Source organism: Pipistrellus hanaki, assembly GCF_964339955.1.
Source record: "Pipistrellus hanaki genome assembly, chromosome: 1".
Taxonomy (NCBI): Eukaryota; Metazoa; Chordata; class Mammalia; order Chiroptera; family Vespertilionidae; genus Pipistrellus; species Pipistrellus hanaki.
In genome coordinates this window covers 166,543,542-166,561,912 of record NC_140503.1, presented here as the reverse complement: position 1 = coordinate 166,561,912, position 18,371 = coordinate 166,543,542, and the positions used below count along the sequence as shown (strand labels likewise).

At 36.0% G+C, this 18,371-nt stretch overlaps 1 protein-coding gene across 4 annotated transcripts in view; it reads left to right on the top strand.

Annotated features, from left to right (window-relative positions):
- The window catches only part of USO1 (USO1 vesicle transport factor), a 70,754-nt gene that overhangs the window by 43,272 nt on the left and 9,111 nt on the right, over positions 1–18,371 (top strand). For 2 of the 4 annotated variants that reach the window (XM_084881168.1, XM_084881167.1), the window contains 9 exons: positions 2,400–2,540; positions 4,447–4,535; positions 4,921–5,075; positions 6,259–6,470; positions 8,118–8,138; positions 14,787–14,897; positions 15,217–15,335; positions 15,485–15,666; positions 15,951–16,072. In XM_084881168.1, the coding sequence (XP_084737294.1) occupies positions 2,400–2,540; positions 4,447–4,535; positions 4,921–5,075; positions 6,259–6,470; positions 8,118–8,138; positions 14,787–14,897; positions 15,217–15,335; positions 15,485–15,666; positions 15,951–16,072 (1,152 nt within the window). The remainder of the gene's footprint in view (positions 1–2,399; positions 2,541–4,446; positions 4,536–4,920; positions 5,076–6,258; positions 6,471–8,117; positions 8,139–14,786; positions 14,898–15,216; positions 15,336–15,484; positions 15,667–15,950; positions 16,073–18,371) is intronic. The other 2 variants (XM_084881170.1, XM_084881169.1) reach the window with 1 other exon arrangement.

The window sequence follows — 18,371 nt, the reverse complement described above, 5'->3', positions numbered from 1 at the left end:
AAATAGTGAAAATTTAAATTGCTTGAGGAGCCTACTCATGTTTTATAGTGTAGGATACTATGTAAAGAATTCATTTTGAAGACAGTGTCACTGTTTAAAAAGTAAAGTACTCATTTAGCCCCCAAAAATTTTAGAATAGACTGTTACATATAAACAGAAGAACAGAACCTGGCCTGTGTGGCTCAGTTGGTTGAAGTGTTGTCTCATAGACCAAAAGGTTGCAGGTTCAGTTCCCAGTCCAGGCACAACCTAGGTTGTGGGTTTAATCCCTGATTGGGGTGCATGCAAGAGGCAACTGACTGATGTTTCTCTCTCTGTCATTAATGTTTCCATCTCACTCTCTCTCTCTTTTTCTCCTTCTCTCTCTCTCTCTCCCCCTTCCTTTCTCTCTAAAAAAAAATCAATAAAACAAGTGAGGATTTTTAAAAAATAGAAAAATACTGTTGTTATTCTATTTACATAGTAAAATGGTTAAGCATTCTTTCCTTTTAAAAAGTAACTAAACTAACTAGATACTAATCTTGAAGAACATAAACGTAGAAGTAAAACTGACATTTAATTTATATATTCTCCATCTTAAAGATTGAGTAGTTGGAGCATTCATGACTTTATAGTCCAATAGTTTTTTTCTGTTTTTCAGTCTGTTGAATGCTCTTTTTTTATAGCCATATTCAGAGATGTTTGTATTTCAAGCACATAAAAAGGCGTCATAGCCCTGGCTGGTTTGGCTCAGTTACTAGAGTGTCGGCCTGCAGACTGAAGGGTCCCAAGTTCGATTCTGGTCAAGGGCATGTACCTTGGTTGCGGGTACATGCTGGGTATGGCAATTTCTAGTAGGAGGTGTGCAGGAGGCAGCTGATTGATGTTTCTCTCTCATCAATGTTTCTAACTATCCTCCCTTCTTCTCTGTAAAAAAATAATAAAATATATAATTTTTTTAAAAGGCGTCATAAATGATGATTAAACCTTTTTTGGATAGATACACCCTAACTGGAATTATTCATCATTACAATTATAATCATGATTGAATTCCAAGCTACTAAAAGTTGAAATTGATCTGCTTGAGAATACTTCACTCCAAGTTTTGCAGATTGAATTTGGGGGGAAGAATCTTTTTGAAAAGTTTTGTTAATCATAAAACATTTTAATTTTTTTGAATGATAGTTTAATGTCTAATTCTGCCTCCCAGAAAGTTCATTATCTTATTATGAGAAAATCTTTTTCAATATTTAGAACTTTAAATCATTAAAAACTTAATCTATATGAGTCAAAATCTGCTTTCTTATCCATATAATAAGGACTCCTTCAGCCATTCCTTCTACTTTTCTTTCATCTAGAAATTGATAATTATTTTTTCTGTATTTCCTTCAATAAAAATATCTAACTGCTATTAGATCATATTAAGAAATTACTATTTTAATGGCTTGATGACTGTTTTCTAAAATCCATATCAGTTAGAGGTAATTATAGAAATATTTGTTGGAGAAATGACAAATAGCTTGATATTTGCTTATAAAAAATTTTAAGTAGGGATAGAAAGATAATAAATTTTAAAAACAACAACAACAAAATTTTAATGGAAATCTTAACTATTGTAGAAAGGTCCAAGGAGAAGAACCAATGTGAAATCCTAAAGCCTTCTCTAGGATCATCAATTAGTTAACCCTTTTAATAAAGTATTATAAATGTCCCATTTGATTTTGATATACAAAATTTTATACTAGTTTTAAAATGCAAACTATATATAAAATTATTTTGAAGATGTAACTGTGCTGAACACTTATTTGGGATGACTTTTCATGTTTCTTAAGTTTCATGTTTAAGTTCAGACTAATTAATCATAGAATCCGAATTAGGGACTTAATTAGCATTAACAAGCAGTGGGGCCAACCCCTTGCCCAATGCATGAATCTTCTACCATGCCTCCAGTTGTTAGTTTATCCTCTCTTTAAGTATTTCCTGTTAGGAGGAATTTAAACACCTCCACCCATTCTGTTTTCAGACCTGCTCTATAATTAGGTGTTGATCCTTACTTCAATAAGAAATCTTACTTTGATAAAATACCACCCTGTTACTTATCCATTCATTCATTTATTGAGTATGGACTATGTTATAAATACTGTGCTTATTTGGGATACAAAAATGATCGATGTAGTTTCTGCTCTCGGGGAGTTCACAATCACTGAAGGAGACAAATTTAGGATTAACATGTAATATAACAGAACTATTGTCATGACAGCATAAAGGAAAGAGCACCCAGATCTGGCTGAACAGGTGAGGGCATTCTTCACATAGATCTTTGTTGTTGTTGCTGCTGCTGCTATAGACTAAATTTGCTTCAAGACTTTTTTTAAAGTCTCTGATCTTTAAAAGACATTCTGTTTCTCTTTCTTTCACAGCTTATTCGTGTCCTGGTATCTCCCACCAACCCTCCTGGTGCTACCAGTAGCTGCCAGAAAGCCATGTTCCAGTGTGGCTTATTGCAGCAGCTTTGCACTATCCTAATGGCTACTGGGATTCCTGCTGATATCCTGACTGAGGTAAACTGAATGAAGGCAGAGACTGTTCTGTGGAAGTTGAAATCCTAAGAATTATCAGAAAGAATTAAATATCAGCTAAAGGAAAAACAGCAATAATTAACTTTTTATGTGTTAAAGCCCTTATTGATCCTACTAAAATATAGTTAGCATAATGATGACAGTATTAATTCCAAAAGGTGGGCTCATTCATCAAGTTTAATAGTATATAAGTAATGATAAAGCATAGAAGTGTTCTCATTAATTTTATTGTGTTCAACAGGAATGAACAGGTATGATTTATGTTTGCAATTTTGAGAACAATATTACTTTAGTCTTAGTCAAATAGGACTTGAGTCTTAAGTAGTTTTGCTTATTTATAAAATAGTAAATTCTTTTCTGATATATGGCATTTTCTGTTTCCTACATTTAGAGAAATGTTAATTTGAAGAAAATAATGGCTTAGTTTATTTAAATTATCTTTTTTATTTTTCTCAACACCTGCACAATAAAAGCACAGATAATAATAAAAGTTTTATAACAAAAACAGCTGCTTCAGCCTCTCTCCTCCCTACGATCAGTCCCACTACCCTCCTGTATAGGCCTCCTACTTTACTTCCCTTGTCACCCCAGTAATTTATTTTTAAATCAATAATCAAGGCTTATAGTCTTACAACTATATTTATACTGTCCCCTGCTGAGGCAAAGAGAGCCTATATCTCTTCTTTAAATACCCCTTGCTCTTGTTTGTGTTATAATATATAGTGTTCTTTTTTGCATTTTATTTTCTGGAAACCATTTGTCATCCTGCTCCAATATGGACTGGTTATTCTCGACTCTTGTCCTGGATTTTCATTCACCATTCCTCCTAGGAGTTCCTTTCACCTCTCTCTTATATTTCTTAGTTACTGATTCCATGTCTTTCCCCAACCCTCCATTTCATTATCTTATTTTAGTTAACTTCTTGAAAAGGGATAAATGGCAAGAGAATATGTTTTATAGAGTCTGCTCTTTTTCTCTCTAAATCTTTTGGAATCTTTATTTCTGGTTTTCTGAAATTTACTGATGATATGCCGTATTGAAGAACTGTTTTTCCTTCATTTATTTGAAAGAGCGCTCACTGGGCCATTTCAAGCCAGAGACAAACGTCCTTCAGTTCTGACCATGTTTTTTGTATTCCATGATAATGTTCCCTTTTCTCTTCTGTTTTTCCAACTCTGTTAATAGATTGTTGGACTTTCTGGACCTTTTTTTTTTTTTAATTCTATTTTCTTAGAGGTTTTTTTCAAGAGTGTGTGTGTGTGTGTGTGTGTGTGTGTGTGTGTGTGTGTTAATCCTCACCCAAGGATATTTTTTCCATAGATTTGGAGGGAGGGAGGGAGGGAGGGAAGAGAAAAAAACGTCAACATGAGAGAGACACATCGATTGGTTGCCTCCTGCACGCACCCCTACTGGGACTAGGTATGGAACCTGCAATCCAGTTATGTGCCCTTGACCAGAATCGAGTTCAAGATCCTAGTGTGTGGGCCAACGTTCTAACCATTTACCCACACTGGCCATGGTTCAACTTCATTCTTGAATTGAATCTTTAATTTGTTACATTTTAAATTTGTTCTCTAATATTATATTAAAACATACTTTTCTTGTTTTGTAGAAATAGACTCTAGCTCTTAAAGGATATTATTAATTTTAGGTTTTTGAGATTTTAAATGTGTGTGGTCAAGTGTTATTTTTAATTGGAGGCCTATACTTAATTTCTTTAAATGTTATCTCAAGGAAATATTACAAGATTATATGCTGTCACTGATTAATTTGGTGTCTGAATTTTGGCTTTGAAAAACAAAAAGCAGAGAGAAAACAATTTTCTTCACTTGAAAACAGGTTTCCTTCCTTAACTTACTTTCTCTAAATTATTTTCCCCCTTTAATAGACCATTAATACTGTATCAGAGGTTATCCGAGGCTGTCAAGTAAACCAAGACTACTTTGCTTCTGTAAATGCACCTTCAAACCCACCAAGGTAGGAAAAGGGAAATACTGAGATTCTACTATGAAGTAAAAACTTACTTTGGGTTTTTAGTATGTCTCATATGCACACCTTATTGTTTTAAGAAGTTCAGTTTGTGTATTTTGAAACTAGAAATTATCTGACAAGATAAATATGTAGGTATTTTAAAAGAGTTAGTAGTCTTTGGTACCTATGCATTTGGGATCAGGTGTCTCTTCTTCCACTTTCTAGCTGTGTGCCTAAGCAAATAAGTAATTTCGCTTCTCTAAGCTGCAGTTATCCTTTCTGTGAAATGGAGATGGAAATACTTGTGTTCTGGTTATGGTTTTTCAATCAACAAAAATAACTAGTTATTGATTTGCAATGTTTCTTTTTGTTCTTCTTTTAAACACAACAGACCGGCAATTGTAGTACTTCTCATGTCTATGGTTAATGAAAGGCAGCCATTTGTATTGCGCTGTGCTGTTCTCTATTGTTTCCAGTGTTTCTTATATAAAAACCAAAAAGGACAAGGAGAAATTGTGTCAACACTTCTACCTTCCACAATTGATGGTAAATAATTTTATTTTAATTTCTGCTTTAAAAAGTAGATAATTTGCCGAGATCGGTTTGGCTCAATGGATGGAGCGTCGGCTTGGGGACTGAAGGGACCCGGGTTCGATTCCGGTCGAGGGCATGTACCTTGGTTGCGGGCATATCCCCAGTAGGGGGTGTGCAGGAGGCGGCTGATCGATGACTCTCTCTCATCGATGTTTCTAACTCTCTATCTCTCTCTCTTCCTCTCTGTACAAAATCAATAAAATATATTTAAAAAAATAATAATAAATAAAAATAAAAAATAAAATAAAAAGTAGATAATTGTCTTTCTAGATTTAATGGTAAAATATATCATAAATCATAAAAGACCCTGGGTGTAGCAGAATATTTAAACTATGGCATTTTCTTGAATTTTCTTTAGAAATGTAGTGTTTAATTAAGGTAATAAATGTTTGGGCTATTACTATTATCAGTTTGATGCCTAAAGTATTCTACTATTTCTTTACTCTGCTACTTTTTTCCCAAGGTCTTTTTGGGGAGGGGTCATCTTCCATTTGTTTTGAAAAACAGACTTTCAAAAATATTACTTAACTAGTGGCCTGGTGCATGAAATTCATGCACTTTAAAGGGGATTAATTAGAGGAAATATTTTAATATTGCTATTTGCCCTTTCTCTATAATAGAAGTGTCAGGGATGAAAGAAAATTAGTAAAATGTATATGAAAATCTCCCGCCTGTCAGAGTCTAGGGCACGCTACAGGACCCAGAGTCAAGTCCCCGCATACTACCCTCTTGTGCTTCGAAAATGCAGGAGACCCAGACCTGGCCGGCCTCACCCCTGTCAAGCCCCTCTGGGCTGGGGGCGCAGTCTCAGGTCCCCCGTCAAGCTCTGCTGGGCCTAGTACACAGCCTCAGGTCCCCCAGGGCAGGGGGCATGACCTGAGGTCCCCTATCAAGCCCCACCAGGCAGGGACGTGGTCTGAGGTCCCTCACCCCAGCCAGACGCTATGCAGCCTCAGGCAGGTCCCTGCTGTTCAGTTATGACATTACGGCATCCTGGCTAATTTGCATATTCCTCTATTATATAGATAGATACTACTTACTAGCACATTTTTAGATAGTATTTTGACTTTTTCTGTGTGTGGAAAACAACATAATAAATGTTTATATTATTATTATCTGCCTTTCATTTTTGTAGCAACAGGTCATTCCGTCTCTGCTGGTCAGTTATTATGCGGAGGTTTGTTTTCTACTGATTCACTTTCAAACTGGTGTGCTGCTGTGGCCCTTGCCCATGCTTTGCAAGAAAATGCCACCCAGAAAGAACAGTTGCTCAGGGTTCAACTTGCTACAAGTATCGGCAATCCTCCGGTTTCTTTATTGCAACAGTGCACCAACATCCTTTCACAGGTAAAGTAGCCAGTGGAACTTCTCTAAGGGCATGAGGGAGGTTTGGCTTACATGTTTTAATGCCAATGATATAAGAATTTAAGGCTGTTCTTAGTAGACTGTACAGACAAAAAAGGGAAGGGGCAAGGACTGACTTACCTGCTTATTAGCACATTGTAACCTGAAACAGTTTTTAGAGAAAAAGCCATAAATATTCTTACAAGAATGGTTTTGCCAAATATTTTTATAATAAGATCTGCATCATAATCGAAACACATATTCTAGGCAAAGGTGTTTGTTGCTTTTTCTTTTTTAATCATCCACATTGTTCTTGCATGTCATTTTCTCTGTCATTTTAATCCAGCTCACTTTAAGAGAGAGGGAGTAAAGTGGTTCATAGCCATGTACCTCCCTCTTTCTCTTCCCAGACACAGAGCAATTGAACTTCCTTTCAGAAAACAAAACTAGAACACCAGTCCATGGCTTGTATAGTTAAACTGTGTATCCCTTGATGTTTATGAGTTCTCAAAACTCCAAGGCATGTAATTTTACCTAGTATGATAGAGGAAAGCATAGCTAAAAATGTTTACATTCCTTCAGACTATTGATGAGAACAGTAATCTCGAAGTATCGATTCTAATTCATTTAGAATATCACTTACTATTACATGATTGCCTACCCGTGCCAGACTTGCTGTTGAACAATTCAAGTTCATGCTTTAGCAACAGGGTAAAGCCATCAGCATTCAGAGTCACTGGGTCGGGGGGAGTAAAAATGTGGGTAAGTCTAAATTGCTGTATCCACTGGTATTGTCTGATACCCCTTCCCATGATAATGTGCCATATCTTCCTTAGTTTTTAATTTTGCTACACTGATGGAATTGTTTTATTGTTAGCTTTAAAGAAACATCAGTGTCATCCATAGGAGTGATAAATGAAAGCTTAAAAATTAACTTTAGCCCTGGCTCGGTGGCTCAGTTGGCTGAAGCATTGTCCAGTATAATAAACGGTTGCAGGTTCAATTCCCAGTCAGGGCACAGACCTAGGTTGCAGGTTCGATCCCCACTCGGGACTCATGCTGAAGGCAACCAATTGATTCGTACATCGATGTCTCTCTCTCTCTCTCTCTTTAAAAATCAATAGCAACATATCCTTGAATGAGGATTTAAAAACTTAACTGTAAGTGAAAGGGGAGTTAAAAACTCCCTTTGTTGTTTAACATTACTTTGATGGAAAGCTTATAGCTTTGATTTACCATTTATCTCTTATTGTTTAAAACTCTATCCCAAAATATTCATGTTTTTACTTATTTAATACTTGGTATTTTCATGTTGCTTTCAGTTGAAAACAGCTTTTCTTAAGTCAAACAGCAATTAACTGTCTAACCACCATCACTATAGACTTTGCTCTAACATTGTAATTATAATTCACACATAAAGAGAAATCCTCAAGATAATGGTGTCTTTCCACTCTTAGTAATCACAGTGCTATAAAATTATTCTTTCTCCTCTAAAATATATGTGCATTGTTATATAATAAAAGATTAGAACTGTGCTGTCCCAAAGTATTAGTTTGGATTTATAGAAATTGTATTTGAGGGATTTTTTCTAGATTTAAATTTTTATAAAGCAGTAATATTTATGAATAATTTTTAATGTATAATTTACAGGGTGATAAGATCGACAGACGGGTATGTATCATTTCTGTAAACCTAGGCATTTTCCTCTTACAGCAAGGCTTTTCTTTGTCTTGGGTTTGCTGATTGGTTTTTTTAACCGCTTGTTTGAAGTTATATTTCTACTCACACTTTTCATGTGCCAGCAAGTTGATCCTCTATCATAAGTGTCTCTACAGTTTTTCTCCTTGGGATATTGTAGTGGTTTTCCTAAGAACTGTGGGAATGACCATCTGAAGCTATACTGTGCTTCCTCCTGGAATGCTTACACTTTCAGAAATTCCTTGGTTTGGGCTTTTGGTGGTTTTTTGTTTTTGTTTTTCACCCAAGCTTGCTTTTTCTTTTCCCCTAAAAACATTACAACAGTAGCAAAATTTGCAATTAATAATTTTGCCATTAAGTTAGTCATCATATGAAAAAAATGATGATTGTTATATTAATTAGATTAGTGGTCGGCAAACCGTGGCTCGCGAGCCACATGTGGCTCTTTGGCCCCTTGAGTATGGCTCTTCCACAAAATACCACGTGTGGGCGCTCACTTACAGTGCGATTGAAACTTCGTGGCCCATACACAGAAGTCGGTTTTCAGCCTGGGCAAGTCTATTTTGAAGAACTGGCGTTAGAACACTCAAGAGGCCAAAGAGCCGAATGTGGCTCACAAGCTGCGGTTTGCCGACCATTGAATTAGGTTATTGAAAATATACAATAGTAAGTATAATTTTGTAATTTGAAAGATTTTAAATTAAATATTACAGGTTATTCTGGATATAACCCATATATTACAGCTAATATTGGGGATTAGTTTTTTTATGTGTGTATGGTGGGTTGTTGGGGGAAATGTCATTTCTTGGTTTGGTCTGATTTTGTAGAGTGTTTGGCAAAAAAAAGGAGTGTACCTCAATGTTCATGTTTGGGCATATGTTCAGTTGTGGTGTGGGTAGTAATAACTGAGACTCTGTTAGGAATTGTATCTCTGTTTATGAGCATGATTTAACACATGTCAACTCACACACACATATTTGGCCTGAAGAATTTTTGATACTAGGTAAAGTATTTTATAAGTATTCATGCCAGTAATTGAAGAAGAAATTTTTTGTAGGTATAATTTACACACAGTAAAATGCAGTTAAATGTTCAAGCGGATGATTTTTGGTGGTTAAATCTACATCTCTGAAAATACCACCCAAAACAACATTTAAAACATATTTATAGTCCTAGAAAGCTCTATCATGTCCCTTTCCTATTAATTCTCTATGCCCAGAGGCCACCACTAGGAAATGAATCTACAGAAAGTAATACTCTAGAATCTCATTTTAAAACTTTAACACTAGAAGCCTAAAATATTGGCTTTTCATGTCTTTTACAAAGAATGGAAAAATACTAAACTTGAAATCCACAAAGTAGGAATAAGAGATATTTTTATTTAGAAAATAAAATAGGGGAAACATAATAACTTGTATTAAAGGTAAGATGATTCAGCCTTAATTATTTTGTTTGTGGTTCTCTTTCATCCTGTAAAATACCCTGTTATGTGATTTCTAGTAATTAAACCATTAGGGTGGTCTGAAATTACAATTTCAGTGTCTATTTGTTTTTCAAAATATCTTCAATGGTTCATATACTCTGTGGCATGGGGTATGCACTTTTTCTTGACTTAAACCTATAGACAAACATAAATATGTAAACATAAACAAAAAGAATAGTTGTAGTCAGAAAGTGGGGTCTGGCTTTCTTTTAGCTATTCTGGGTGTTTATCTTGTGAAGAATCCATCAGATGATCAGAGAGAGCAATGACAAGATATTTTGATAGCTTTCAATGCTCAATTTCTGATTTTATTTTGAAGGAATAGAGCAGCTAGCTTGAATAGGATTTTATTGTATTGATCTTATTTTCAACATGATGATACAGTGGACAGATACTATAGCATTTTTGCACTCAGTAGTTTTTCTTTTCATTTTAAAAAATGTAGAAAAATAGAAAATGGAAAAAAAACAATGTTCCTCATTCTACTATCAAAGAAAACTACTGGTAAAATTTCAGTCATTTTTCTGTACTGTTTTATTTATAGAGCAGTATTCATATATTAAATTTTATAGTTTATATTTTTTCTTATAGTTATTTGTTATGTTGTTAAACACTAAATCAGTATCACTTTCTATTATTGTATAATATTTCACCAGATTGATATACCATTGGTTAGTTAACCATAGGTTAGTTAACCACCTCCTTATTTGGATATTTAATTATCTACCATTTTTCTCTATTGTGTATCATGATTTGGTAACATCAGAATAACTAGAGGCCCGGTGCATGAAATTCATGCAGGGAGCAGGGGTGTCCCTCAGCCCAGCCTGCACCTTCCTCAATCTGGGATCCCTCTCACAATTCAGGACTACTGCCTCCCAACTGCTCACCTGCCTGCCTTCTTGATTGCCCCTAACCACTTCTGCCTGCCAGCCTGATCACTCCTAACGACTCCCCTGTCAGCCTGATTGATGCCTAACTGCTCTCCTGCCAGCCTGATTGCCCCTAACTGCCCTCCCCTGCAGGCCTGGTCCCCCCCCAACTGCCCTCCCTTGCTGACCATCTTGTGGTGGCCATCTTGAGACCACATGAGGGCAGCCATTTTGTGTGTCGGAGTGACAGTCAATTGCATATTTTATTAGAATAGGATAGATGCCTGGTGCACAGGTAGGGGCCAGCTGGTTTGCCTTTAAGGGTGTCTCAGATCAGGGTGGGGGTTCCCTTGGGTCATGGAATGGCCTGGGTGAGGGGCCTGTGGCTGTTTGCAGGCCGGCCACACCCCCCAGCAATCCAAACAGAGGCCCTGGTATCTGGGGTTTATTTATCTGCTATAATTGAAACTTTGTGACCTTGAGCAGAGTCTCGGGCAAGCCAGGGCAGTGAAAAGCTTGGCTTCCTTCATCACTGGGGAAACCCAAGCCTTCTTCTTGCCCAGTGGCCGCAGCCATTTTTGTTGGGATTTATTTATCTTCTATAATTGAAACTTTGTAGCCTTGAGTGGCGACCTGGACCAGCCAGGAAATTTGGCTTCCTTCACCGCTGGGGAAACCCAAGCCTCCTGCTCTCTCCAGCTCCATGGCTACTGCCATTTATCTTCTATAATTGAAACTTTGTAGCCTGGAGTGGAGTCCACGGCCAGCCATGGTGTGCGGAAAGCTTGGCTTCCTCCATTGCTGGGAAAACCAAGCCTCCTGCTCGCTCCATGGCCGAAGCCACCTTGGTTGGGTTAATTTGCATACTCAATCCTGATTGACTGGTGGGCATGGCTTTGTGGGTGTAGCAGGGGTATGGTCAAATTGCATATTACTCTTTTATTAGATAGGATATAATTTGCATAAAAGAGCATTATTACATAGTCCTCACTTTGCATGCTTCCAATATGCATGGGTTTCTTTTAATCGAGCAACTCAAGGGCTGCCCATATTTCACTGAGGTAATAATTTTAAAAAGTTATCCCAGCAATTAATATTATTGTTTTCTTTTTTCAGGTCAGCTTTATTCTGGCATCTATTTTAAATTTGGAGCATTAGTTCTGCTTTTAATATGCTAGTAGTTAGAGAGTCATAGAGCTGCAGAGCTAGAAACTAGGATAGTAGTTTATAACATTTGTAGAGCATTTACCATACACTGTTCTAAGTTCTTTACATGTATTTAATCCTTTCCACAACTTTGTGAGTTGGGTATTAACTATTGCCCTTATTTAAGGATGTGGAAGAGAATTAGGTAAGGTTTTATAGCTATTGTGTTTTAAAGTCAGGCTAGAAATCCTGGTATCATCTTAATGAGATGATGTAATCCAACTCCCTCTGTTACAAAAAGGAAATTTGGGCCCACATAACATTTGTTTCTTCCAATATCCAACCAAATGTCCTTTTTACTGATACTGTGCTGCCACTCTTAGAATTAAAACTTCAGTTCTTTAAAAATATTGTTTTGTCCTTTTGAAATGGGTAATACATAGTTTAGAAATCAAAAGAGCAAAGGTTGTGCTGGCAGCCAGGGTAAAGAAGACCCATTCTGCACTAATCTTCATGCATCGGGTGTCTAGTGTTAATATTTATATATCAACTGTAATTGAAAAATAAAAATGATTTAAATAAACATTTTTTTAATGATGTAGAAAGGTATACAATAAGAACTTGGCCCATATCCTAGTTCCCTGCCTTTTATATTCAAATGATTTGTAAGGTAATGGGCATTTCTTTTATACTCTCAATGTTTTTTTATGTATACCCACTATTCTGCACCTTGGTTTTTTCTTTCATTTGATGCCATTTTACACTTCCACTAGCTAAGTGAAATAAAATTGCAGTGTACTAGATTATCTATTTCCCCACAGTGAATAGCATGGTGTCAAACTTGTATTCTTGCCAGTCTGATAGATGGTAAAAATGTTATCTCACTGAGTTTTAACCTGCATTTCCCTTATTAAAATGTTGAATCACTTTTTGTATGTTTGCACATCAGTTTAAGTTTTTCTGTGAACTCTTTTTTTTTTCATGGTTTATCTGCCCATTTTGCTATTGGATTATTAATCCAATTTATTGGTTATAAGAACTTTTTTAATATTAAGGAATTCAACCCTTGTCGGTGATAACTTACAAATATATTTCTCTTGAGGTGTCATTTGTCTTTTGACCTGAGTGTTTTGTTTTGGATTTATTTTATTTTATTTTTGTATCACTTTCCTTTTATTGCTTCTACTTTGCCATACTTAAAAGGCCTTTACCACTTCAAGATTTTAAGGAATTTGATCATATTTTTATCTCATACTTACTGGTATAATTTTTTGCATGTAAGTCTTTGTTCCACTTTCCTCAATGAGATATGAGATATGCAACCTCATTTTAGATAGCTCTCTTGTTGTTCCAACATTTTTTAAGTCCACCTATAACCCACTGATGGTTTTGTGCTGGCTGTATTCATTTCTCTCTCTTTTTTTTTTTTTTTTTTCCTATCTAGATATGGTTTCTTTCTATTGATTTACGTCTACTTTTATGCTCTTTAGGGATGGTTTTTAATTTTCCTAGGTTAGGTTTTATACAGTTTTAATTATGTTCATTCTTGTGTACTTTATATTATTTTGTAACTATAATAAAGGGGATATTCTATTCTCTCTCACTTACGTTTAACTTTGCTCTTCTTATCCTTCAATTAGACCCTCAGGGCATACTTCTAGAAGGTTCAAATTTGAATCTAATTGCACATTTGTTTACTCAGATATTAGCCAGTGATTTGATAGGATGCCTTTGTATATATGAAATAGGTATATTTGGCACCTACAAATAGTGTCTCAAGTAATAGTAAACTTTTTATATATAACCAGAGAAAATCAATAAAACATTTGCATGTATGACTTGAGTAATTAGTTTTAAGTGCCCTTAGGCACAGAGTCAATTGAGAATAAGTGTATAAGTATATATATTTTAACTTTTCACTTTACTTGCATAACATGAAGATATATTGTGGACACAGTAGAGTCATAGAGGCAAGGAAAAATGATTCATGTGGAAATTAAATTCATGCTAATTAATGCTTACTTGGCAAATCATTTGAAGAGGTCTAATTTGAATTTGTTTAAATATTAAGTAAACTGGAAAATAGATTATAGAAAGGCCAAGATATTGACATCAAGACTCATTAAATTAGAAATTTAATGCTAGAAATTTTCAAAACATGGTAATGGCTGTTACTTTAAATTCATAGTTCTCTAGATCTTTGAATAATTGTATTTTGGTTATTTCCTGAAGTTGCTCCTAAAAGTAATACATTACTGTGCTAATACCCATTATTTTGTTTCAAAAGTTTTGTTTTTCTTAATAAAAAAATATAGGTTAAATAATATAATATTGGCTGTGATGATGATATCAGCAAACAGAATTTCCCACAAAGCAGATATAAATCTGTTGTATCAAAATTTAGAAAACTATAATTTGGATGGATAGGTTAGTGTTCAGTATTGTTTAATTATACTTTGCAGCAGTGTAGTTAGTGATTTGAGGCACTTAACTAACTTACATAAATCTTTTTCTCCTTCATTATGTTTGTGATTTTTTTATTATCCTTCATGTTGTCAGTGAGTCTGTAACATAGTTTGTTTATTTTTCTGTTAGAGAATATATTCTTTAATGAAACTTAACTAAATAATTCAGATGATTATTTCTTTGTATTTTTCTCAATGTTTTTTGAAGGAGGTAGAATTTGTCCTTGTATTCGAAACTTGTTTTTAAACTTTTAATTGAAACATCAAAAATTTGTCTGGCAAATTAATTTTTTTATAAAGTGACTTAGGATTGATACATTTTATAAAGCATCTATATAAAATGCTTCCTCCTTAGCAGACCAGGTTTTTTCACTAATAGTATTTTAGATGACCCAGGATATGCTTAAGAACATGAATCAGTTCTGATTCCTTACTGTTCATTTCTTGCTGTGCAGTACAGCTCATAGAGGACACAAGAATGCATTATCTTCTTCAATTTTTAAAATCTGGATTCCTGACACATCTTTTATAAGATGTTAAATATGTTCTTATGTGAATGGGGAAGGATCTTAGGGCAACTTTAAATTTGAAAAAAAAAAAAAAAAGAAAGAAAAGAAAAAGTAAAATGGAGTTTCTGCTGACTTATCTATTTCAGGGAAGCAAAATACAGACAAGAGTTGGATTACTGATGTTGCTTTGTACCTGGCTAAGTAACTGTCCCATTGCGGTAACGCATTTTCTTCACAATTCAGCCAATGTTCCCTTTGTATCCTTTCTATTGGTGTAAAATATATATAAGTAGTTATCATTGTCATTTTATTTCTTCCTCTCAGTTTGAAGTAGCTCTATGCTCCAAATATTTGAATTTTCTATATTTGAACTTTTTAAACTGTTAAAGTGATTATGGTGCTTGCTTAAGGTGTGTGTGTGTGTGTGTGTGTGTGTGTGTGTGTGTGTGTGTGTGTTCGCTGGGACTGTATAGAACTTCTTATAGAACTCTTACATGAAATACATGTCAAATTCAAATTATAAAATAAAATGCTCTAGATATTATGAACAATTAGTCTCCTTAACAAAGATTTCAGCTTACTGGGCAAATTGCAGAAAATCTTGGAGAGGAAGAGCAGTTGGTCCAAGGCTTATGTGCCCTTCTATTGGGCATTTCTATTTATTTCAATGATAACTCGCTTGAGAACTACATGAAGTAAGTAAGTGGGAAGTGCTAGAATAAATGATATTAATGTTATCAAGAGAAAAAGATAAATATTTTTGTGCCAAAGTATAATGTAAACCAAGTTTTTATGTTTCGTCATGACTTTTTTTTTAAGCATCTCAATATATTTATCTCTGTAGAGAGAAACTGAAACAACTAATAGAGAAGAGGATTGGCAAAGAGAATTTCATAGAGAAACTAGGATTTATTAGCAAACATGAGTTGTATTCGAGAGCATCTCAGAAACCCCAGCCCAACTTTCCCACTCCAGAATACATGGTATTTGATCATGAGTTTACAAAGCTGGTAAAAGAACTTGAAGGTAAGATAAGAACTTTTATATTGGTACTTTCATTACAAAGTACCTAAGATTATATTGTATATGTTATTCTGGTCATGTGCAGATTTTATGATAAGCTTAAAAGTGGTGGTGTTTTTTCCCCTAGCTCTTGATATGTAGCCCATTGAAGGGTTTTCAGCCTTCCATAAGTTTGGAAAGATTATTTCTGTCTCATGTAGTTAGGCCATATGTTTTTCCTGATTAATTCTTAATAACATAGTATTTTAAATGTTTAAAACAAATTTTAAATAAGCCTTCTTTTATAGGTGTGATAACTAAGGCTATTTATAAGTCCAGTGAAGAAGATAAAAAGGAAGAAGAAGAGAAGAAAACATTAGAACAGCATGACAGTATTGTGACTCACTACAAAAACGTGATTCGAGAGCAAGTGCGTACTGATAAATACCCTCTCTGACATAATACTTTACTACTTTAGAAAAGAGTTTTTCCTGGCATTTCAAATGTAAGAAGATACAGAAAGTAAAACATGTTTTCCTAAATAATTCAAAAACATCTGAGTATTCAGTAAACTGAGTATTCATCTGTTTTAAGCAGTTTGCAGGATATTGTGATAGTTTCCCTATCACAATCTCATGGGGAGACAAACCTATAAATAGATTATTATGACACATCCTATGTAATAAGAGAGGAATATGCTAATTATCTGTTACACCCTGAGGAATAACAACCAGATTACGGATCTGCAGGAGGGTGGGGCAGCGAACTACTAGCGGGCAGAGAAAAGCTACCGGAGGGGGCAGGGCAGCAAGCTATGAGAGGGGGGAAATACAGGGAGAGGGCATAGGGAGCCAGGAGGGAGGGGCAGCAAGCTACAAGCGACAGAGAGCTACCAGTAGTGGTGGGTGGGTGGCCAACTGAGGCAAGAGGGAGCAAGCTACTTGTGCATGGATTCGTGCACAGGGCTACTAGTGTATTATAATATACTAGAGGCCAGTGCATGACACTCATGCACTGGGGGGAGGGAGTCCCCTCAGCCCAGCCTCTGCCCTCTCACTGCTCCTTAGCACTGCCTCAGAGGCAGGAGAGGCTCCCATCACTGCTGCCGCACTCACTGGCCGTGAGCTTAGCTTCTGCATTGAGAATCTGCCCCCTGGTCAGTGCATGTCATAGGACCGATCATTCCACCATTTGGTCAATTTGCATATAAGGTTTTATTATATAGGATTAAGTCTAGTGATAAGAGATAATCAAAGCTGTATGGCAGCATTGAGAGACACCTAATTTATCTAGGTAGAAACAGAGGCTTTGAGAAAACAGAGAAGCCGAGCCCTAAAAGGATGGCCAGGAGTAAGCTAGGCAAAAGGAGAGAGAAAAAAGAGGCAAGAAATGTAACTGGCATATACATAGAGCATTTGGTACCTATATAAAGGAGGCAAGGCTTGAAGGAGGGAGCCGAAGAAGGAGGTGGTTGTGGTGGGCTAGGGGAGGAAATTGGATCACTGATGATGACCATAATGATAATGGCTGCCAGTTTTTGTTTGCTAGGTACTAGGTGATCAATAAGTACATTTTAAACACAATCTCATTTAATTTTCATATCATCCTTACAAATTAGTTAATGTCTTCAGTTTAGCATAAATGAATCTGCTACAGAGAATTTAACCTGTCCAGGGTCACTTTGTGAGTGGTGGAACAGAATTCAGATACATGTGTTAATGGGACTCTAAAGCTCATACTTTGTGGTATAGAGTCGATCTGAAAAATGTGGAAACTAAGAAAGATAAAAGTGGCAGGACTTGATAATGATTGGATGCAGGTGTGGGAAAGGATAAAGGGTCAAATATGATCCTTAGATCACTGTCTTATACAAATTAATAGCTGATATTGAGTTAGAACAAGGGAAGAAGAAAGGGAGCTGATGTATTAGAGGGAATAATTATAAATTTAGTTGAAATTAGATTTTCAAAGTCATCAATTGACATTTTCTTTTCAGGATACCAGAGAAGCTCCCATTTGCATTGTGTTGAGCACCTTCGGTCTTCCATTGCTTTCCTTAAAAATGTTGCTTAGTTTTTTCTTTCATTTAATGGCTCATCCTGGTATCTTGATTAGAGTTGTATAAAGTGCTGTAGTATTATCTGGAAATGAGAATATTGATGTTAAAATCCCAGTGTCATAAATTCCAGTACACTGGCGGCAGTTCATGTGGGACAGCCCTCCACTCCTGCCATTGTGCACGCCTGAGGCAGGTGTGGCAAGTAAGAGCTTGGGTGGAGCCCTCTAAATGAGAAAACCCCTCTGTGTGTGCTTTTCTTCCCCATAGTCTATATTGTTGAGATTGAAATTGTAAGAAAGAATAAAAATCTATAAATATAAAAGCCTAATGTGCTAAGTGTCCAACCCAGTGGTCAGCCTTTCAGTCGACCACTCGACCAGTTGCCATGATGCGCACTGACCACCAGGGAGCAGATGCTCTGACTGCTAGGTTAGCTTGCTGCTGGGGTCCAGCCTATTGGGACTGGGCAAGACAGGCTGCACACACCCTGGAGCCCTCCAGGCCAGCCAGCCCCCATCGCCCCAATCGGGACTGGGTGAGACGGCCCAAATCAGCCCAAATCACCAGCCAGGCCTGGGCCCCCACCCATGTATGAATTCTTACACTGGCCTCTAGTGGTGTTATATTTATGGTTCAGTCTGAGCCTTTCAGTTTATAAGCAAATCAGTAA